This window comes from Cladophialophora immunda, assembly GCF_000835495.1.
Source record: "Cladophialophora immunda strain CBS 83496 unplaced genomic scaffold supercont1.5, whole genome shotgun sequence".
NCBI classification, from domain to species: domain Eukaryota; kingdom Fungi; phylum Ascomycota; class Eurotiomycetes; order Chaetothyriales; family Herpotrichiellaceae; genus Cladophialophora; species Cladophialophora immunda.
This window is the reverse complement of record NW_015622545.1, coordinates 2,682,907-2,705,131: the sequence shown is the minus strand read 5'-3', so window position 1 is coordinate 2,705,131 and position 22,225 is coordinate 2,682,907. Positions and strand designations below refer to the sequence as shown.

Here is a 22,225-nt window from a genome sequence, read left to right as displayed (position 1 = left end):
CCACTCGATACGCAAAGGGGAGAATGAGCCCGGCGGAATGCAGGGAAGTCAAATCACTCAGCCAGCCACTGATAGAGCGAGTGAAGTGAGTGAGCGAGTTGTGTGTGTGCGTATCCGTCGCTCTCTACCACCGCATTCAACACCCTCGTACCCTTGGACGACAACGCCTCCTCAGCCTCCTCCGCCTCCTTCCATGGTCGTCCCATGACGGGTTTTCTAGCGCCGACCATCCACCTCACCCTCGCCCTCGCCCTCGCCCTCACCATCGTCCGTGCTTCTAGAACCCCCGCCCAACACATGCGCGAGGGGGCCTGGCTTTCTCCCGATGCACGCATCTTACCAATCAGGGATATGCGCTCGATTGAATGAAATCTTCCGTCGCCTATTTAGGTGAATGGAGCTCCTGGATCCTGACAGTTGTTGCCGATACGGGACCTCGTACTGTATTGACTCGACTATCCCGCATCGACCGTCCACCGTCTGCCATCAACCGTCAACCATCTCCCCGTCTACCAGGCGGAGGGTTTGATCACACCTTGTCTCGACTCTCCAGTTCATTCGTCCAGGTACTGAGGGCTTGCCTCCCCCCGTTTTGTCTGTGTTGGTCGAATGAAAATGCATATGCCTGACAAGGCCGAGAAGTGCTTGATTGTTCGCGTTTTTAGCATGTGCCATTTTCCCGCTTTCCTCCTAATTTTGGTTGCCAACCACGGACCAGAACCAAGTGCTTTTGCTCGCTTGCTTCCCTGGAAGGGCTGTAGTCCTGCCTCCTCCTCTATTAGCGTTTCGTTGATGCGTTCCCTTCTGAAAGAAGGCTGGGAATTCAAAAACCAAGCAGCAAATACCCCCTTTAGTGCATACAGCGTTAGGTTCGTTCAAACACTACCGGGTACTAATAGACTACGTCAGCATATAGCCATGTTCTGCGTGCCGCGATGGGCGGCTCTTCTCAATGCCAGTGCTCCTCTACACCCTGAGCGGCAGACATGTCTTGCTCATGCGGGATCACCAGACATTTATACATTCGTTGCCTACTAGATATACCCACCTGACACACACCCAGAGAGCTCCTTGTGTCCGCTTATTTGTCCTTCCCTCCGCCAGTACCTACCCACTGCTCGCGGCGACTTCCTCCATCTTGACATCGCCCTGCTTCGCCGCCACGGGCAGCTCGGCCCCAAGCTTGACCTCGAGGATGGCACACCTGCCTCCCTTGACGGCCGCGACGGCCTGGGGCAGCGCGTCCAGCAGCTCGGCCACGGTGCTGACGGTGCCGGCCCAGGCGTGGCCGCCCGTGGCCGCCTTGGCGATGCCCGCGTAGTCCGGGGTGGGCTCGAAGCTGATGTTGAGGGTCTTGTTGTCGACCTTGCTGCCCTCGCCGTGCGGGTGGACCAGGAGCATGGAGCGACGGGGGGCGTTCCAGCCCTTGTTGTTCAGCACGACCGTCAGGATGGGGATGCCGTAGCGCTGGGCGATCCAGTACACGGACCCGGGCACCGAGAACATGAACGTGCCGTCCCCGACGATCTGGCACACGAACTTGCCCCGGTTGGCCCCGAAGCGGTCGCCCTCGCGGTGCGCAAAGTCCGACGCCAGCTTGATCCCCAGCGCCCCGCCGCCCGACCACCCCAGCCCGCCGCCGCCGCAGTTGATCCACGTCTTGGGCTGCACCGGCGCGATCTGGTCGGCGATGAAGGTGCTCAGCGTGACGGCTTCGACGGCGAAGATGGTGTCCTGGGGCACCGCCGCCCTGATCTGCCCGCCCAGCACGTGCGGATTGATGGCCGTGCTCGCCGGGTCGGCGGGGACCTTGGCCAGCTCCCTGAACTGGCTCCAGCGCGCCGTGTGTGCTTCTTGTCTCTTCCGTGCCGCGGCGGTGTGAGCCTCGTCCGACAAGGCCGCGGAAAGTTCCGAGTTGGAAGCCAGGTAGTCGTTCAGCTGGGTGAAGGAGGTCGCGGAATCGGCGCTGAAGCGCGCGTAGGCCGGGATGTAGAAGACGGGCATTTGCCGCTTCAGCACGTCGACGTCAATGTGGACGATCCTGGCGTCCGGCCTCGGCCTGCACTGCGTCGGAATCCACGGCACGTCGCAGTCCACCACCAGGATGAAATCCGCCGTCGTGATGGCCGGGTCCGCTCCATACCGTAAGCCCAGCGCCGCCGGGTGGTCCGTTGGGAAACACATGTCGGAGCCTCCCGTGTCCAGGACGCGAAGACCGGGGATCTTGTCCGCCAAAGACACGGCGGCTGCCACCGAGGCTGGATTGCGGCCGGTGTAGCCCACCACCAGCAGAGGTTCGCGGGCCTTGACCAGTTCCTGCGCGACGAGCGCGACGGCCTCTTGTGGCAGGGCCGCAGGTCCCACGGGTTTCCAGACCTGCTGGTCGAGATGGTACGGCTCGATGTCCTCTTCCATCGGCTCGCGAGCTCCATAGAGATAGACAGGACCCTGGGGGTCGCTGGTCGCGAACTGTAGCGCTCGATTGACGATTTGCTTGACGTTCCTGCCGCCTTTAATCTCGGCGGTGTATCTGCAGTATTGCGCCACGATCTGTTTCTGGTCCGGCACATCTTGTATCCAGTGTATGTACTCCGTCCTCGAACCGCGGTACTCGCCTTCGATCGTGTAGGGGGAGAGGCCGGCGAAGATGAGGACCGGGGCACGGCCGCAGGAGGCGTTGTGGACGGCGGCGGCCAGGCCTTGGGTCCCGACGTCGACGTGGACAATGACGCATTGGGGTTTGTTGGTCAACCTCGCCATGCCGTCGGCCATGGACAGCGCAACCATCTATACAAATTTTCGCTTCTTAGCAATCAAGCCCATTTCCTCGGGGCTTGCAACCACATTTAGTTGCCGTTTTTCCGTCTCTCTCTTGCGTACCTCATTGGGGCAGGTGATGATTCGGGGGAAGTCTGCCTGCTTCTCCTTCTGGCCTTTGGTGATGGCCTCGATGATGGACGGGTGGTCCGAGCCCAGATTGACAAAGACATGGGTGATGCCAGCCTGCACAGGGGTTTCAACAGGTCAGCGATGTGATCAACACCCCAGAGGGCGAGCGAGGGCTGCCAGGCTTACCTCCCAGATGGCCTCGAAGAAGGCGTAGGAGGTGGTGTAGTCGCTGTTGTCGAGACATGGTCAGTTCGGTCTTGACATCACTCCCGATCAGCGCGGACAGGAGCAGACGTACGATTTCGCGACGGAACCCATGGTGGAACTGGGTCTGCGACTGGTTGTCTCTGTTCAATTGAGGTCGGCCTCTACTCTACGTGGTCGGCAGTCTTGAAGGTAGGCTTGTCGGTCAAATACAGAGGACGGTCTCGTTCAAGTGACAATGGAAACTCTAGAAACTCTAGAAACGTGATGCTCAACGGGTGAGAACTGAAACTCGAAAGAAAGCAGAGACGAGTTCGTCAGTCAGGTATTTTAATACTCTCCCCCGGAATGTTCAATGGGCAACAACACAATCAGAGAAAGGTGAGTGAGTGAGCGTGAGAGAGAGGCGGCAGTGTCCCGATGCTGGCCGAGCATGACGGCAAAGGGACCAACTGGACCATGGGGTAAATGTCCCAGGCCAGGCAGGGGATTGTTATGGCGCATCGATTCGGCTCTTGTCTAGCCAGTCATCGAGGCTCGAACTAATAACCATATGAGAAAAGAACAAGGGCGGGGTGTTGTCCCTCCTCTTGCTACGCGTTCTCTGACTTTGTGGGGTTGAATTTTTTGGGCTCAACGATTGCCGATGTCGGTGTCGGTTTGACGCGGAGCGAGGCAGTGATGGGGGAGATGCGGTTCTCCTGTGAAGCCTGTCTTCTGTTCCCTCTCTTGCGCGTATGTATGTGCGTGCTTGTGTGTCTCCCAAGACCCTCCTCTTGCAACATCCACCGGAAAGAACCCGACACCGAGTTCAGGGCAAGGTCGCGTCGCGATTTTGGAGAGCCGATGCATCTGCCGTGCTGTCGTCAAACAAGGTGGAACAAAGTTTGGCTTGTGTTATGCCCATGTCGACCTGCGAGAGTTCGGGGCAATGTTCATGCAGTGCGGAATTGAAGCCGCAAGTTCGAGTTGGCGGGATGCCGTCAACATTGTCTGCTATCAAATACTCTCTATATCTGCTGCGAAACTTGGGCCTGTGTCTCACCAGATATGACTATTTTTCTCTTTTGCATACTTGCGCTCATTGACTGGTGAGCACTGGTCCCATCGTCCTTCGATGTTGCCCATCGTCTCTTCAACGGCTAGCTGGAGGCGGTGTAACCATAGCCAGAGCACCACAAACCGGTAGGTTGATTGAGGCATCCGGATTCCATGGCGGCCGATTGACAAAGTTGTGGTTGGACAAACCCGTCTGTGGCCTGAAAACCAAGCAATGGGTTGAGCCTCCGAAATGGAACATGCCTATCAACTGGCCCTTGCAATATCACCTGTACCGAGTACTGCTTGCTGAGCACTTGATGCACGCTGAGCACTAGGGATCTACAGCTGAGTGCGGCTGATTGTCCGAAGGGGCCAAGTAACATGGGCTCCGCTGCATGGTGCAACGGAGAGGAGTCAGTGCTGAATCTGGCGCAGAGATGGATATGGATGGTGATGGCTGATGAAGCGTCGCAACCGAAGGCCCGGCGGCATCCGGAAAATCATTTCTCCGACAGTCTCGAGGCTCGATATTCAAGATTGAGATAGACAGATACCTGTGTTCAGAGATCATCCCTCGTATATTCTCCAACGCCAACAACATCGTTATGATTCCCGAATGACCCTCGCATATTTGAACCAAGATCTGATCCCCCGTCAATGCGCCTCCTCCTCTCGACAAAGCTCAAAATCCACCCATCCCTCGTACCCGTTGCACCGCACCGACAAAGCCCTTGGCCCACGCAAACTTGCCTGGATCGACACCAATCGCGCCCTCAGCCTGCTGCCCAGTCTTCGGGTCCTTCCAACATCCAGCATCAGGCCCCTCGTTCTCGACTTTCCCATAGACGTGCGTGTTTTGATTCTGTCGGATTCCTTCCATCCACTTTCCTACCACCAACGGGCTATCGATCATGACGTTCACTTCTTGGCTGTGATACCAGCTCTGCGTGTCTTGGTTACCGTTGCCTTGTATTCCAATGTGGTCGTCCACAACCATCAATTTTATGTGACATGACCGCTGTTTGAATTTGTTGTGGATAGGGTGGATTTGATCTTTGGCTACGTAGGCATAGATGTCAAGGTTGTCGCGATGTTCGGGTCCCACATCGCGGTATAATCCGTTCGCGATCATTTCGTTGTGCCCGCCCTGCATAGGCAGCAGTTCTCCCGCGTCGTTATATCCCAGACAATAGTAGTAGGTGACCTTGACCCCTCGCCGGCAAGCCGCGACAATTTCGGGCAGGAGGGCTTCGGCGTTCAGGTCAGGTGTCTGAATGAAAACCGACTTTGTCGCATGGCGAAGGGCAGACGTGAAGGCCTCATTTTGCGGAGTGTGCAAGCAATGCTTGTTGGGCGCTCCCCATGGCTGTCGGCATACCATAGCAATCGGGAAGGGGTCATGTCGCGGTATCGGGATAAGAGGGGTCATCGCGTCGGCTGGTTCAATATCCGGTGCACTCCCTTTCGTGTTAGGTTGGATTGTCGTGTTGAGGAGACGGGTGATTGCATTGATCCTTGCCTCTCCTTCGCGTGGCTTCAAAAAAGCCACGGCACGCAGCACCTCCGACTTAATGTCAGGATCATAATGGGGGTCTTGTGATGTGTGCTGGGGCAAGTCCATCTGCGATCCATGCTCGGCAATCTCTCTCAGGCTCTCGTGCCCGTCAGGAATCGGCGTGGGCCTTTGACAGGGTCAGGACAGTAGTGCAAGCATATATCTCGGAGCAGCCAACTTACGCTTGGTAAACGGGGACCAACTTTCCATTCTCGTTAAACATGGTCGCATAGCTGTCAGTCGAGAACGTGGGGATGGGGCAGTCTGCAGCAGGCCGGCTCAACAGCGGCAGAGGTGGTTTAAGCGCATTGTGCCACGAAATGAAGGCAAGATCATAGAATGAATCGACGATTGGCCCTTCCAACTGCGTCATCATCTCCATGTTGTCGATATCTTGGATGTTGTTGCTTTGTAAAACGGCGATGCGGCGATCCACGACCATGTATTTGGCGTGGAACGTCCCGAACATTGGTCGGTGGAAATTCATGACTTCGATATCGATGTTTGGCAGATCATCAGGATGAGGGATTCGAATTTTGCCATTGGGGTCGGCAAATTCGCTCGGGGGCACTATGAGGTGGTTTTTCACAAACTCGTACTGTCAGTAGACCGACTTACGAGTGCGCACAGGACCCGAAGCTCACCTGTTTCGCACTTCCCCGGTCGTAGATGATCTTGACGACAACCCGACGGTTCGTCTGGACGGCCTTTTTCGAAAGCTCTCTCAATGCATTGGTAATCAGCCTGGTGGGTTCTGAGTACATCCAGAAGTTGGTCGCGAGGAAGACCTCCTGTTCGGCTCTCGCTATCACGTTGGACATGTGCCGGCAGATGTCGGGAACTGTCGCCATGATTGTGAGCGGGCAGACTCCATTGCTTCCGAGCAGCGACGGCGAGCACACGCCCACCAGAGGATTCTTTTCCAGTGTGCACAGGACATCGTGATAGATCTAGCAACTGGGTCAGCATCGGTTCTTGCCGCATCATTGCAGTCAGCTGGGTTTCTCACCCTCAGAAACAGATCGCTGGGGTTGGAATTGCCCCATTTCCCACACTTCCGTGCCTCTTCCAGATCACTCGGTTCTTCCTTACCCAGGTCCAGTTTCTTGGTGACGACCTCATCGTCGAAGTCGATGCCAAAGAGCTTCTTGGCTGCCGCGTGAGGGGACAGGGACGGATCTTTGGCGAGTTCGGAAGTGATCGACTCGCCGTTCTGGCAGAGCTCATAGATCTTCTTGGGTATCATGGCGGCAGCAAGTTGTGGTGGTGGTGGTGGTGGTGGTGGTCACGCGAGTTTCTACGGTGGCATCACTCGGGGAGAGAATGCGTTCGCCGTCTGAAGGCCCCAGGGCGCTGGGACAGCTTTTCAATTCTGGGCGTCGTGGCAAAGGCTGGGCAGAATCGCAATTCGGGCAATGATGGATTTCTTGTTCGAGGTTTCTCCAAAGCGGTTTCAAAGGGTTCGCAAAGGGAGCGAAGGAACGGGGCCAGGAAAATGAGGGCCGCGCAAGCCTGACCTGAATCTTGCAAAGACGCAAACAAGCACCCTCAGTCATTGGCCTAGGAGTGTGAAAACGATCCTTTATCGCGTGAGGGATGCCCAGCAGGCTGGTTGGTCTAGGCGTCGATTGGGCGTCATTGGCATATGCGGGTGTATGATGATGACAGCATCCTGCAAAAGCGGAGAGCTTAAGGGCGCTAGGGGCACCCGGGGCCACCTGGGCCCAGCTGGGGACGCCTAGAGCGGGACCTCTGGAGCCCCCATTAAAAGCTTCAACTGAAAGCTTGGTGAGCTTGTTCAGGTTCTTTGTCCAGCTCGCCCAGTTGCCTGCCTATCGACACCCGCCTTCGGCGTCATTGATGGCCCTCCCACTTCGCTAACCAAAGTCTTGGTTTGATCCTCGAGTGATTTGTAGGCTAGGATTTCCGCATAGCACCAGTGTACGGCTACAGAAGTTGGCAGGAGAGCCGTACGTATCGCAGACTCCCCCAGCAGCTCAGAAGGCAACCAAAAAGGGCACAAAACTTGGTACACACGTCAGATTCCTGGAGATCCTGCTACATCTATGCTATGTTGATGTCCTTCTCCCTGTCAATTACAAATGCAATCCATCGCTCTCCAAGAGATTATAGCTAGCCATGGAGTCCCTTCTCCTGTACCTAATAATGCATACCAATGCCGCCCATTTCTTTTGGTCATCCTGAACTCCTGCAATCTGCCATTGTTGAAACATGTCGCTAGATCAGGACATACGCTAGACTATGCGGGATAAATCACAGCTGACCGGAGAGAATGGCTTCCGTTGCTGCACCAGAAGTTAGTTTCTCTGTAAAGTTCGAGTCATAGGCACGACTTACCACTTCCAATATAGGCTCGCTTAACATCCAGATTCACGTTGAATCGCCGCTCCAATTCTTGCTTGATACCCTTCTTCGTCACGGTCATGAGGTCCGCCGTCTTGAGTATGTCCCGGATTTCGTTCAGGATCATATCATCAGTGGGCAATCCGGTCAAATCGGCCATGTCCATGTCGGCAACAGATTGACCTCCTGCCATCATGCCACCACCCAACATGTCCGAAGGAGCGAGAGACATCCTGGAATGGCTGTACCCCCTCTCATACATCGGCGGATGTATGTCGAGCTGTGACACAGATCTTGAAGGAGCCATGAGGTGTGCGGTGCTTTCATAGACCCCAGGGCCACCGCCGTAGACGGACCCGGCAGGGTGGTACGACTTGGTCCCGTAGCTGTAACCCGAGATCTCGGATCTTTCGTCGTCCCGCTGGGTTTGAGCATCCCATAGTTCTGCTTGGTACTCTTCCCATTTCTTCTTCGGGATCGAGCCGGGGTCGAATTTGCCCTCGTCGGAGATCAAAATCTGTTTACCCTTTTCACCAGTCACCAGACGCGTATTACCCCAGCTGAAGTCGTCCATGTGCCAGAATGAGTACAGAGGCAGGCCCAGAGAGAAGACGGGCATGGCTAGGATGTACACAATCATCCACCCGATCATTTCCCACTTGCGGCGGAGGATGAAGATAATGGCTTGCAACCCATAGATTGCTCCCAATAAGATGAATGCGGTCAGTGGGATAACGTCGGAAGACGTGGAGAGAAGCACGATCAGATAGACAATATAAGCTACCGTGACCGGCGCGATTACTGTCGACAACAAATCCAGGAAGACGACAAACCGCATACTGAAACAGCAGAAGCCGCACAATTGCTGCAACGGTAGCAATTCAACCAGGTTGTGAACAGTACTGTTGATCCATCGACGTCGCTGAGACATGAACACTTTCCAACTGTCAGGAGCAATGGTCCAGGCGTGGGCGTGGAAGATGTATTTGGTCTTGTATTTGGAATGATGTTTCAAGAGAAGCGTAGTCAGGTATCGATCTTCGCCCAGATGCAACAGATTCTTCATGTGCAACGTGTCGACTCGGATTTCAGAGTAGTCTTCGATGATTTCCTTGCTCACAAAGAGTGGCTTTCCCGTCTCTGCGGCCCGGATTCGATACATGGTGAAACAACCCGGTAGACAAGTGACGGAACCGAATAGGGACTCGAATGCCTTGGTGAGATTGTGCGAAATGTAGTACTCGTAAACCTGCATCATCGTGATGAAGGATGCTTTCGCGTTGGACAGCGAAGTCTCGCCGCAAACAGCTATCAGCCTCGTGTCGCGTAGGAATGATGAAACCATGCGAGTAGCCGAGTCGGGAGCCACAACCGTATCGGCATCGATCTGCAGCATGAATTCGTAGAACGTTGGATTGACTCCGATGATGTTTCTGATCTGGTGATGCATCTCCAGTTCTAGCGGGCTCATGGGCATATTGTAATGAACTCGGTTGAGGAAGCGCATGATGACCATCTGGGAGTCACGCTTGCCTCTGTTCCCAGGCTTGGACACTTCGGAGGGTTTCCCGACCTTGACAACCACCAAGAACGGAACAATGTGTCCTTGCACTTCGTACAGGCCAGAGTATACCTTGCCCATGTTGTGTTGCTTCATACCTTCACCCAGAGATTCGAAGCTCAGTGGTTCTGGATCGACTGTTTCCGACACTCCCAAGATATCGAGGACAATGCGAGGTGTCGGTCGGTCGTTTCCTTGACCGATAATCATACCGTCGCAGACCACGATGAGCAATTTGCGTTTGTCGTCATATCGCATCCGCGCTGCTGAGTCGATAGCTCGCCGAAGAGATTCTTCGTCTTCCGTGTAGGCGGGAACCTGGCAGATGACGAACTTGTCGAGATTTTCAGGTATGTTCTTGCCTCCGAACTGAAGCGCAGCCAAAAACTTGAAGCCAATCACAGTACAAAGCAGGATGGAGATAGCCAGGAGGATATACCGGGCGAAGAGACATTGTGCCGAGTTTCTGGTATCCGTGACTCCAACAAAGAACAAATTGTCAAGACAAAGCTGCATTCGACTCCTCAACCCAGAGTCCAAAGAAAGAGCATTCCAGTATTTAGTGACGTCTTGTCCGGCTCGTTGCGTGAACAGTTCAACCACAAGGTCATCCATAAAGTCCGTGTCAACCCCGGATGGAACTGTCTGACCTGGAGGAGCCCTGGTGCTGCGGCCACCTTGGTTGTAGGTGGTGAAGTCGTACACTCTGCCGTTCAATATCGCTATCGAGTGTGATTTTTTGGCAAGGGTGTGCACATATTGTGGAGTATATCCGATACTTCCTTTCTTGTAGTTGGATTTCAACATGATCATCTGCTCAAAAAACCAATCTGGGCGGGAATCATTGGTGAAATAGCGGAAGTCGTGGTACCGGCGATTCGGGTCAGTGCTGCTGATGACTGTAGCAGAACCTGTGATGTTCGTTGTCGTATAGTCCAACTGAACCGTAGGATCCACTCGGCCGTCTTTTCCTTGACAAAGGGCCGAGACCTGAACGGGGAACATGCCAGTTGAGTCGAGACCAGCGTATTTCTCCAGTGACGTTTGCGGGATGATACTCGGATAGTGGGAAGGTGCGAAAGCACCTAGATCGAGCACCACACCTCGTATAGCCGTATAAGCGCTGTGACCATTCTTGCCATCGTGCGATGACAGTTCTGCCGCGGAGTACACGTTTTGCTTCGGACAGATGAGCTGGGGGAAAACGACGATGAAGAACGCCACGAAGAGGCAGCTGATCCAGATGAGGATGTTGATCGCGAACTTCTCCCTCCATGCGATTCTCACATCTTTGCGTTTCATCCCACCACCCCACTTGATAGCAAAATCTGGGAGGTACCAAGTAAGGAAGTACACAATCGCCAGCCACCTCTTGCGTGAAGACGAAACGGGTACAACATCGACTTCTTCCATCTTCTTTCTGTTGCCTTTTTCGGCCAGTTCTTCTTTGGTTTCGAGGTTGCGGAACATATCCCCAGAGTTGAAGGCTGAGGCGCCAGCATCAGATTTGGCGTCAAGTTCTCGACTGCCGAAGTAGCCTCCTTTTGTTTCATCGCCATAGAAGGAGCCGGGAGTTCCTTCGTGTGAGGCAACTAATCGAGCCTTGGAATCATTAAAGGGGTTGAGGCTCGGAGTATCAGGCCTGGAAATTGCGGGAACTTCGCCGCCAAAGTAGGCGGTGCTCTGAGATCCAGTGAGGGCAATGCTCGCCCAGCAGCGTTCGCTGAGGAAAACACCAGTGTTACCAATTCGCGCCTCATTCCCGGGCCACTGTTTGGTATCCAGGACAACCTGTGCCTTCTCGCGATCGCTTCCAACGACGCCAGGGTCGGCGTCAGTCAGCCCCAGAAATTCACCGAATGGAAGGAAGACACTGAAATCAGCCGTCCGAAGTCGTTGACTGATTTCGGGTATTCCAAACATCTGAACCTGCTGACGAACACACTTGCTATCGAATTGATTGGCGATCCGCCTATCATTTGGTTTCAAACAAAACACGAAGTAGTTGTTGACATTTGGTGCAGTCAGTGATTTGGTGATGTTGTCCAAAGACGACAGGAACTGTGCAGCTGCACCCTGAGTCAGGCCTGTTGCTGAAGCCTTTGTTTTTCTGGTTCTGGCCTCCTCTAGAGCATGTGTCGATTCTGTATCTTCCTGTAAAGCAGGCGAGCGGTCTGCTCTTCGACTGCCCATCCGGCGCAGTTGGTCATGCTTCTTTCGGGAAAGACTGGGCATGCGTAACGGCTTCGAGCTGACCTGTGCCTGCACGATAGCTGTCTTCTCTGAGGGATGGCTAATGGTGTTCAAGGCTTCTTGACCGAACAGGCTAGCCACAAAGTCACTCTTAGTAGCCCTGACCATGTTCATCAAGTCTCCCGAGACCACATCGCCGTTTTCTTCGACCAAGCGATTGACAGGATAATCCACCTCACCGGCATAGTGACGCACGGTGAAGGATGCTGCGAGATTTGTCGTAGCGAAATTGCTTCCTGGCAGGGTGGTAGTGGCGCTGCTCACCGTAATCGCCTTATTCTTGTTCTCGAAACGCTTTCGAATGCTGTCTAAAAATTGGGTGTCAGTACGACCACGACGTGTTTGATCATCAAGTATGGCAAGCAATCCGTTGCCATGCTTGAGGAGACCACGGACAGCGTCCGAATTATCGAAATAACTGGTTGCAGGCACACTGACTTCTTCGCTTTCGAGCATCTCGGCTGTCTTTTCGAAGAAGCCGTGGAGGCAAGTATTGTAGAGCGACTCATTTGCAGCATTGTTCAACAACTGATCTAGAACAGATCCGGTGGAAGAGTGGTCCGCAAAACCCGGGAAGTCGACAATGGAGACGGTGTTGGCAACAGCGTCTTCTGCAGCACAGATCCTTTGGTTGATGCTTTCAATAATATATGCAACCAGGAGCGAGTACAAGGTGGTTGCAAGTTCATCGGCGTTTTCTCGAGCGCCCTTAGGATCCAACATGACAGTGACACGTTCTCGGTGGAGTGTTTTTGTCTTGTGCCTCATGCTTTCTTCCAGATCCTGGACGCTCAGTCCCAGAAACGCCGCGACCAGAGCCAAAGTGTCCGTGTTCTTGACGACCGTGACTGTCTCGCCACCTTCGTGAGAGTATCCACCACTTTCTTCGGCCGCAGTTAACGTGGCCTGACCGGTGCCAAATTCGAGCTGGCCGATGTGCAAAATAGCAGCAAGAACTTGACATATTTCGGCGATTTCAGCTCTGGGGAATTCCAGCTTTCGCAAAGCCGTCTTGAAGTGCTGGAAGCCTTCGGCATCATTGATGCCCACCTTCATTTGCGTTGGATGCCCAAGATATCTCCATCGTTTCTGTGCGACAGACGCAGACCTTGTCAGGCCAGTGCCGGACGTCGTGATGTTTGTGTGTCCGTTGAGACCAAGATGAGACTTCTCTGCCGCACTTGTTCCGGCCAGAAGATAGTACAGCACATGAAAGCTCCTTTCGCCGGTCGGCACATGTGAAATTCGACTCCTTTCCAAGCGATGGTCTAACAGTTTGCCTCCAATGAGGGTGGGAATCGATGACGAGGCATCATATTGTAGCTCATAATACAATCCAGCTTTTGATGCTGTTTGAGTGGTGGTGGTTTTGGTCGTGGTCAAGGTATCGAAGACGAAGGCGGCAAGGGACAGTTTGGAGGATAGTGGTGTGGAGGAGAACGAAAGGAAGGAGGAAAGCAAGTGCGATCTGACAGTCGTTTTGCCTGAACCAGACTCTCCACTGTCGCACAATTAGCAGGATTTCAATGCCACGTTGCCGCTGGGCAGACATACAAAAAGACAATAGCCTGATCTTCTGCTCTATTTCCCAGTCGTGCCCATGCCCTACGGGCGAGATCCTCGGCCTCGCCCATGGCACTCCCCTCCTTTTCACCATTTGGACCCCTGGTTGACGAGGTATACGTATTGAGGCATATCAATGCCTGTGATGATAACCTTGCCGTAGGAAGAGAGACATGGAATCGGCTTGCAAGGTGGGCTGTCAAATGGGTATCCGATTGCAAATGAGGAGGAAGTGTAGGCAAGGAAGCCTGTAGATGAGCAGGAACATTGCCACGAGCAGCCATTCTGACTGAGAGGTATCGGACGCGTCAAACTCTGTCCACAGACGAGCCACTATTCGGCTCACACGCCGTGCCGGTAGTCAAACACCTCAATTCATGGAACGAAGTTGCGCGGTCGGGCTATTGTTGACTTGGGACAGGAGGCTTTCGATTTTGCAACAGCAAACGTTGGAGGCAACGAGCGTCAATGTGTGCCGGTATAAGCAAATATGCAGAGCGAGAGAAATATAGCGAGAGATCGTCAAATCGTAGCAAAGAGAGTAGTTGAAAGAACCAAAATACATAAAATCAACGTGAAGTAAGTGAAGATGATCGAACAGCGAGAGCAACAAAGTCGGGCTCGCGCAGGGGGGTTCGATCGGCCTGCAAGTACAGTACTGTGGCATTTGGTGGATAGAGAGACCGGGGCGGAGTTCGTAATCGTCATTACAACAGGATCACCCAACGGGTCATTTTGAGACCCCAGCATGCTACCAGTTTAGGTTTTTTCATTGTCTGAGATCTCACCAACTTGGCAGTGCCAGTGAGCACTGAGCACACACTGCGCCGCACCGCAGCCGGCCCTCACATTTCCTTCTCCAGCACCGAGAATGTCGCCGTGGATGTCGAATCTGGCCGTACCGTCCTTTGATGCTGACATATAAGAAACCTAGTATAGTGTACCGAGTCCCAAGTATAGGATTGATGATGACCGTCTTGTCAGTTGGTCACCTCACTTGCAAACTGGCTTATTGTCATGCACACCCTACCGAGCTACCTGGTTACCTTTACGGCCACCTTCGAGCCTTCCTCTACGGAGTCTGTCGAGGTCGGACTGGTCATCACTCGGAGTTGTTGCGCGGCCATTCGAAAGAGCATTGGACTGTGCTACTAGGTATACCGGGAGGTTGGGGATGATGCCCATCGCTCAGTAAATGCACACGCCGCCATCCAATAATAACGGAGATGGGAGGCATACTCCATACACACACTCGGTTTGCAGCCAACAGAACGGTCACTACATGCCTTTTGGGTTCGGTCCTGCGTTTTGGCATCTCCGACGTAACGCAACATAACGACGTCCTTACGTACCTCGTCTATGTGAAAACGCCCCAGTCCGAGGCCAGAAGCACCAGGGCAAGAAAGGGGAGCTCCAGCATTAAAAATTTCATAGCGGTTCTTTTGTTACGGGCGGTGCTCCTTTTCTCTGCCTCTCTCTCCACACGAATTTCCCCGGTTGAGGCACACTACAAACGACGAGGATTTCCCTACAACTCATCCTTTTTTTTCCTCTGGTGATAAGCGAGTGACCACATCTTCGGAATCGCAATAGCTGGTGGCTGACCACGGGCGCACACATGCAGCCCGGTCGCCGATAAGACCAACTGAGACAAATGCGAGTGGACATGCAGCATGCATTCTGCAGGTGAGCGAGACGGTGCAGAAGCGTGCCACATGCTGACCGAGAGGCCGTCACGTGACTGCGCCGGGGCTTGGGCCTGCGCTGGTTTGAGGCGAAAAATACCCTGCGCAACCCGGACACCACACCATGGGCAATGAGTGGGAACAAACTGAAACTAGGACGCGAGAATCGTTTTTTCTGCTCTTCCACCAAACATCTCACCATGTGCGTTGCTCCGAGTCCATTTCCCTGTCTCATCTCCAAATATGACACCGGAGACGACGATCATGAGGGAGGTGTCGGGCACTTGTCACTGCGTCGTACGTAAAGTGTCTTGAAGCCATCAGACTCTTGACGCGAGCTTGACATGCGGCTTTGTTGACTCTTTCCCTGTCCGTTGCCCCGGAGCTCATTGACCGTTGGTGTGATTGGCCTGGGCAAGATTGACGGGCTGTTTAGCCTCCCGGGCTCCCCTGCAGCAACCCGAATGGCTTAGGCCTAGAGCAGTATAACGCCCATAACAGGTCCGGGGCTCAAGTGCCCGGAAAAGGGTGCCCAGACCAAGGTGGCGTAGCAGATTGGGTGCTATTCTTGACCCAGCGTGACCGTGGCTGCGGATCGAGGAGAAGCTGGGCAGGGGTCAATATTCGGTTGTCAGGCTGCAGTAATGGTAATGCTCGATACACACTCCCTAACCTGGAAAAACAACCGTTTGGATGCACTCCGCCATGTTCGGGGCCCATATCGTGGCCTTGCTCGCTTGCTGCGACAACCTCCTCCTGCTCCCTTCGCTCACCCTCTGCACCTTCGTTGACATACCAACATTACTCTCGCTTACATTGTTCAATCTATTTGCAGCAGATCCAAGCAGCATCTGCCAGTCCATTACTTTGGAGTTCTCTCCCATTCACTTTTTGCATTCTGAAATGTTGCATTGACGATTTGACACGACTCGCTCTGCTGTTCCATCCCTTCGTTGAACCATCCACGATCTCGGCCTTGTTCAAACGCTGAGACTGACGGTATAAATCTGCAAGAGGAGGCTTCCACCTACGGGCGGCGTTGTTCTGCATATTAATCAATACTTCGAACGGTTGACGGAGGCCCTGTCGAGCAAAGGGGTCGACAGGGGCCCAATTTCGCCTCAACATGGCCAACCGCTACTCGACATACTCGAACAACTCTTCGCAAGTTGGTGCTGCACGAACAGCGGCCCAACAGCCTACCCAAGTCTCGACGACTACTCTTCTCAACTCCCTGCACACAATATATGCCTCCGGGCAAACATACCAACTCGACTCGAGCACGAGCGTTGTGGTCAATACTTGGTTGAGTGCAATCAATCCTGATGCCCAGGGACGGTTGGGAGGCACTGTGGACGCGGATATTGCTGCAAGAGCTTGGGAACATGCCAGACGAAGAGCTGAGGATGGATGTATCATTCTGGGGTCCTTGCACCCCTCGACACCCTCGCTCTTCCAAGCATTTCTGCAGGTCATGCCCCTGCCCACTCCAGAGATCGCATACACTGCTCTATCGGCTTTGCGCCCCTTCCTCTCCTGTGTCACGCCCCTCAACTCGACAACATACAGACAATCCTCTCTTGCTGCCAAATATACCGTCACTTTGACAGGGACAGTGACCGGATTTACGCTCGCCCTGTCTGGCTCAGGGATAGACGTGGAAAGGGGCCTGCTAAAAATCCCATCCGAACCTGGTCATCGTGCTTTTGATGTCTTCTACTATCTCCTGACATCAGCATCGACTCCGGCTGAGCGCGAGTTCCTGGGTTTGCAACATCCATCCAAATACACCTTGTTGAATAGATCTGGATGCTACGATCCGCCCACATACCTACCAACAGCCGATGACGCAGCAGCGGCTGAAGACTTCCGCTCAGCTTTGAAGTCGATTGGCATTAAAGGCTCGGCTTTCCGTGGGCTGCTGTCGTGCCTCGCTGGATTGCTGAAGTTGGGCGAGACGACCGGGTTCCTGGTTGACTCCGATGTCCTCGAAGACATATGTGAGGATATAGGCGGCCTGATTGGGTTGGAGCCTGAAGTACTCGTCAAAAAGTGCTCCACAGACGATCGTGAAGTACTGATTGCCGGCATGTACGAAGCTCTGGTGGATTGGGTCATCGCAAAGGCCAACGATGCTATCGCCGCCGAGTTGCGCTCGGGTGCCCTGACACCTGACTCCAGCACCCAGACAGGTGACGAAGTCAGCCTCACAGTCATTGAAATCCCTGGGGAGGCGCTCGGGAAGGCTGTGGCTTTGCGAAATGTTTTCGACGACACTCAAGGTATCAACGCTGAAATGAAGGACGATGGTGTTGAGGTTGTGTCTGCTGGCCACTCCGTTCTCAAAGAGATGAACTCTGCCATTGCGGAGGTAGAGGCTGATCTGGGTATCAAAGGAGGACCACTCAGTCGGGAAAGAGAGCACGACCGGGATCGACGAGAAGGCATCCTGGAAAGGATCGGCACCGAGGCGGAGTCCGGAGGCTTTCTTCGCACTTTACTCTACCCAGTCGATGGTGAGGGCCTAAATTTTGGCCGGAGGGGACGTTTTGATCTGGGGGCTACGCTTGCTAGTAGTAGAGCGTGGTATCAGCTCTCTATCCACCCCACGGATGACACGCCAAGTTCCTTGGCTGCGCTGACTTCGACGACTTCCGCGTGGTCTGCAGGAGCGGTATCAAGACAGTTGCGAGCATGGAGACTTCCTGAGTGGGCCAACCACCGCAACCGACGGCTCGACTTTACGGCTGATTTCGATGTCGAAGAGTTCGTGACAAGGTACTCCAGACTCGGCTGCAAAGATGGCAAAGACGGGATAGAAAGCTTTTTGCTCGAAAGAGGATGGACAAATGGAGAAGTCATCATTGGGCGAGAACGAGTCTGGATGCGTGAAAGTGCCTGGTGGGAGGCTGAGTCGATGCTGGACATGAAACCCGTCGAAGGTGGCTATTCCGACGACCCGACCTTCGGCCAGCCACTCAACCCCTTTGCATCCAGCTACTCTGCTAATGCTCCCCATAATGGCAGTGGCTTCTTCCCGCCAATGGGCGACAATATGAGCGTCCAGGATAGTCGGGAGAATCTGCTTGCTCAAGCTGGCGCAGAACGGGCCAAATCAATTGCCCCAACAATGGCACGTACGATGCACACGGTTGGCGGTGACTACGGCCTTGGACCAAAAGGCGACGACCACAAGGACGCAGTCTATGATCCAGACCTTGGGCAATATGTCGGTGGTATGGATCCAGAGCTTGCCGATCCTCGAAATGTGGAGTCCAAAAAGACGTCCGCTGGTCGACAGGCTTGGGTGTCTCTTGTCTGGGCGCTAACCTGGTGGATACCATCTATCTTCTTGCGCTATATTGGTCGCATGAAGCGTCCCGATGTGCGTATGGCCTGGCGAGAGAAGGTGGTACTGGTCTTCCTGATTTTCGTCCTGAACGCCGTCATCGTCTTCTACATCGTCGAGTTCGGAAGGCTTCTTTGCCCCAACTTTGACAAGGCCTGGAACGCAAAAGAAGTCGGTTTCCACACAGGCACAAATGACTTTTATGTCAGCGTTCGTGGCAAAGTCTACGATATCACGAAGTTTTACCGTATACAACACAGCGACACAGCGATCCAAACGAACGCGGAGAATATGCTTCCACTCGCGGGACTAAACCTCGACGCATATTTCCCACCACCGTTGAGTCGAGCCTGTCCGGGGCTGAATGTCGACGAGAGTGTGCAATTGCAACACAATGACACCAGTGCCATTCAATATCCGAACGCTGTCCACACCTCCGGTCATCGTTATCAGCCAGATCAACAGTCGGCGTTGTATAAATGGGATTGGTACAGCGACACCTTCCTGCCCAAAATCAACGAATATTTCAAAGGAGATCTCGTCGTGTCAAAGGGCAGCATCAAGAGTCAAGCTGAGAACGACCAGAGACAGTGGGTGATCATCCACCAGAAAATATACGACCTTACCGACTATTTCTATACTTTGAACCTCATGAACAACTTTGTCACCTACAAGTTCTTCCCTGAGGAGGTGACGGACTTGATCAGCAGCAACCCAGGCTCGGATATCACAAGCCAGTGGGGAACGGACGCCGCTTTTGCAAACAGCCTGAACTGTATGAACAATGCCTTTTACGTGGGCAAGGTCGACTTCCGGGACACTCCACGGTGTCAAGTCAACAACTACCTTCTTCTGGCTTTTGCCTTGGTTTTGTGCGCGGTCATTTTAGTCAAGTTCCTGGCGGCACTGCAACTTGGGTCGAAGCGCAGACCTGCTGCACAGGATAAGTTCGTCATATGCCAGGTCCCAGCCTATACTGAGGGTGAAGACCACCTGAGAAAATCTCTCGATTCTCTTACGGCCCTCCAGTATGACAATAAGAGAAAGCTGATTTGTGTCATTTGCGACGGAATGATCGTGGGTGGTGGCAACGACAGGCCCACGCCCAAGATTGTCCTGGATGTCCTTGGTGTTGATCCAAAGATCGATCCGCCTGCCCTGCCCTTCCGCTCTGTCGGCAATGGCAATGAGCAACTCAATTACGGCAAGGTGTACTCTGGACTTTACGAATATGAGGGCAACGTTGTCCCCTATATTGTCATCGTCAAGGTTGGCAAAGAGTCGGAGCAAACAAAGTCCAAGCCTGGGAACCGCGGGAAACGAGACTCACAAATTTTGTTGATGCAGTTTTTGAACCGCGTCCACCATAGATCGGCCATGTCCCCTCTCGAATTGGAAATCTTCCATCAAATCAACAACGTCATCGGTGTCGACCCTGAACTGTATGAGTATCTTCTTATGGTTGACGCAGATACCATGGTCAAAGAAGATTCGCTCAATCGCCTGGTCGCCGCTTGTGCCAACGATGCTAAGATTGCAGGCATCTGCGGCGAGACAAGCTTAGAGAACGAAGAACGTAGCTTGTGGACGATGATCCAAGTCTATGAGTACTATATCTCGCATCATCTTGCCAAAGCTTTCGAGTCCTTGTTCGGCAGCGTCACCTGTTTGCCTGGATGGTATGTTGATGTGGCCTTTCCCTTTTTGCTCACTACCGCTAACCCCCGTTACAGTTTCTGCATGTATCGCCTTCGAACTGCTGACAAGGGACGGCCTCTGATCATTTCGGACAAGGTCATCCAGGAGTACTCGGACTGCGACGTCGACACTCTCCACAAAAAGAACTTGTTATCTTTGGGTGAAGATCGATATTTGACGACGCTGATGACCAAGCACTTCCCTTCAATGTCCTACAAATTCGTCCCCGACGCTTATGCTCTCACCGCAGCACCAGAGTCCTGGTCCGTCTTGCTTTCCCAGAGAAGACGATGGATCAACTCGACCATTCACAACCTTGCCGAGCTCGTCTTCTTGAAAGATCTTTGTGGCTTCTGCTGCTTTTCGATGAGATTTGTCGTTTTCATTGATCTGTTCGGTACCCTGATCCTTCCTGCAACGTGCGCCTATCTCGGCTACTTGATTTACAGAGTGGCGTCGCATAGCGGCCAGTTTCCTCTGATCTCAATTGTCATGATTGCTGCAGTCTACGGCTTACAAGCGGTGATCTTCATCATCAAACGACAATGGCAACACGTGGGATGGATGCTCATTTACATCTGCGCCTATCCGATTTACAGCTTCATCTTACCAATCTACTCGTTCTGGAATCAAGACAACTTTTCATGGGGTAACACGAGAATTGTCATTGGAGAGAAAGGCGATAAAAAGGTCGTTGCCATTCAGGATGAAGGCTTCGATCCCCGTTCCATCCCTCTTCAGAGGTGGGACGACTACGCCGCAGCCAATAATCTGCCAGGTCGTCGTGGAAATTCTGGCACCTACCCAGAGAAGGGTTTTGAGTATGGCTACACCGATGATGCTGCGATGATGGAGATGGACGACATGCAGTCAAGCTACTCCTCCGTCAAACCAGCCAGCACGATCCTGGCGGGCTTCCCCCATCAATCAGGGCCATATATGGCACCACCTCGATCGACGACGCCATTCACCGCGATGCACAATAACCGCGCCAGCACCATGACTGGCCTCACAAATTTCAAGGATCAACCCGTCAGCTTGCATGGACGGAACATGAGTATGATGAGCTTGGGCAGCCAAATGCGATTGAAATCGCCTTCCCCTGTGCCATACCAGGACAACCCACGGAGCCGCAGCCCGTACCAGCAGCTCGGCATGCAGCACTCAGTCAGCAAACCCAGTCTGTTGGGTGTGGGCATGACGGGCAGTCGGCCAGCATCCACGGTGATGGACTTCCGCACTGTCCCTTCGGCGGGGCCAAGTGATCACGACATCGTCGAGGCGATTCGTGCCGTGTTGGCCGAGGTGGACCTCGACAAAGTCACCAAGAAGCAAGTCCGGGCCTTGGTGGAGCAGAGACTCCAATGTGAGGTCCCTGCCGGAGAGAGACGGACGTTCCTGGACAAGGCCATTGACGGAGAACTGGCCAATATGTAAAATGAGCGGACTTCAGTATAGCCTTATGGTTTTGGGACTTTGGATTTGTGCGGGGCGACCATAAACCCCTTTTTTGGTTCTATGGCCACCACAAACGCGAGCCCGCCCGGAGAGAAGAAAGCAAAAGGAAAGGAAACCCCGGGGTTACAATGGGTCTTTTGTATGTACCTGGTTGTTGTATCTTGGGATGAGATGATGACGATATTTACTCACAAAATCTGTCTGGGTTTCAAGAGGCATGGCATGGCGTGGTACAGCATGGTATTGGAGGCAGATGGTTGAGGGTATATGAGGGAAGAGAAAGCCTGGTGGTGGAAAATGGAGGTTAAGGTGTGAAGGAAAGGGGACTATCTTACCGCGGGTCATTAATGCTACATATTATATATTATAGGAAGAAGAAGAAGAAGAGGAAGGAAGGATCTTTGCACTCTGACCGCACCTATCCATCCATCTATCCATCTATCTCGATGCCTCAAGAATCCTGACTGCCCCATCACGGCAGTCACTGGTGTTGGAATCAGCGGGCGGTTTCCCTTTCGATATCTTTCTCTTTGTATTTCTTATGAATGGATTGTATCAATCATGAGACCGAGCAAGCAGGCAAGGCCAGAGCAAACTTCTTTCAA

The 22,225-nt window shown here is 53.5% G+C and overlaps 4 protein-coding genes across 4 annotated transcripts; 1 reads left to right on the top strand and 3 right to left on the bottom strand.

Annotated features, from left to right (window-relative positions):
• Positions 1-805: 805 nt before the first annotated feature.
• On the bottom strand, positions 806-3,438 carry PV07_09098 (uncharacterized protein). The gene is made up of 4 exons (XM_016396325.1): positions 3,188-3,438; positions 3,076-3,118; positions 2,881-3,003; positions 806-2,787 (listed from the first exon to the last, which is right to left on the bottom strand). The coding sequence occupies exons 1-4, from the start codon at positions 3,205-3,207 to the stop codon at positions 1,108-1,110; spliced, it is 1,866 nt and encodes a 621-aa protein (XP_016246181.1). The 5' UTR covers positions 3,208-3,438; the 3' UTR covers positions 806-1,107.
• A 1,250-nt stretch (positions 3,439-4,688) lies between these two features.
• Positions 4,689-6,971, bottom strand: PV07_09097 (uncharacterized protein). Its single transcript, XM_016396324.1, has 4 exons — positions 6,699-6,971; positions 6,334-6,639; positions 5,872-6,281; positions 4,689-5,816 (listed from the first exon to the last, which is right to left on the bottom strand). Exons 1-4 carry the CDS (start codon positions 6,933-6,935, stop codon positions 4,817-4,819), a joined length of 1,953 nt encoding a protein of 650 aa, XP_016246180.1. The 5' UTR covers positions 6,936-6,971; the 3' UTR covers positions 4,689-4,816.
• A 613-nt stretch (positions 6,972-7,584) lies between these two features.
• PV07_09096 (uncharacterized protein) lies at positions 7,585-14,049 on the bottom strand. Its single transcript, XM_016396323.1, has 3 exons — positions 13,422-14,049; positions 8,048-13,368; positions 7,585-7,995 (listed from the first exon to the last, which is right to left on the bottom strand). The coding sequence occupies exons 1-3, from the start codon at positions 13,712-13,714 to the stop codon at positions 7,964-7,966; spliced, it is 5,646 nt and encodes a 1,881-aa protein (XP_016246179.1). The 5' UTR covers positions 13,715-14,049; the 3' UTR covers positions 7,585-7,963.
• Positions 14,050-15,809: 1,760 nt separating this feature from the next.
• PV07_09095 (uncharacterized protein) lies at positions 15,810-22,193 on the top strand. The gene is made up of 2 exons (XM_016396322.1): positions 15,810-20,143; positions 20,198-22,193. The coding sequence occupies exons 1-2, from the start codon at positions 16,242-16,244 to the stop codon at positions 21,597-21,599; spliced, it is 5,304 nt and encodes a 1,767-aa protein (XP_016246178.1). The 5' UTR covers positions 15,810-16,241; the 3' UTR covers positions 21,600-22,193.
• The last annotated feature ends 32 nt before the right edge of the window (positions 22,194-22,225 follow it).

Bases quoted from the DNA above. Each gene is read 5' to 3' on its own strand.
- PV07_09097 (XM_016396324.1), bottom strand. From the start codon at position 6,935: ATGATACCCAAGAAGATCTATGAGCTCTGCCAGAACGGCGAGTCGATC. The intron at 6,282-6,333 runs GTGAGCTTCGGG...TGACAGTACGAG, and splicing joins ACCGGGGAAGTGCGAAACAG to TTTGTGAAAAACCACCTCAT. The intron at 5,817-5,871 runs GTAAGTTGGCTG...ACCCTGTCAAAG, and splicing joins TTGGTCCCCGTTTACCAAGC to GCCCACGCCGATTCCTGACG.
- PV07_09095 (XM_016396322.1), top strand. From the start codon at position 16,242: ATGGCCAACCGCTACTCGACATACTCGAACAACTCTTCGCAAGTTGGT. The intron at 20,144-20,197 runs GTATGTTGATGT...CCCCCGTTACAG, and splicing joins GTCACCTGTTTGCCTGGATG to TTTCTGCATGTATCGCCTTC.
- PV07_09098 (XM_016396325.1), bottom strand. From the start codon at position 3,207: ATGGGTTCCGTCGCGAAATC. The intron at 3,119-3,187 runs GTACGTCTGCTC...TCTCGACAACAG, and splicing joins ATGGGTTCCGTCGCGAAATC to CGACTACACCACCTCCTACG. The intron at 3,004-3,075 runs GTAAGCCTGGCA...ACCCCTGTGCAG, and splicing joins TCTTCGAGGCCATCTGGGAG to GCTGGCATCACCCATGTCTT.
- PV07_09096 (XM_016396323.1), bottom strand. From the start codon at position 13,714: ATGGCTGCTCGTGGCAATGTTCCTGCTCATCTACAGGCTTCCTTGCCT. The intron at 13,369-13,421 runs GTATGTCTGCCC...ATTGTGCGACAG, and splicing joins GATCAGGCTATTGTCTTTTT to TGGAGAGTCTGGTTCAGGCA. The intron at 7,996-8,047 runs GTAAGTCGTGCC...CTTCTGGTGCAG, and splicing joins GCGAGCCTATATTGGAAGTG to CAACGGAAGCCATTCTCTCC.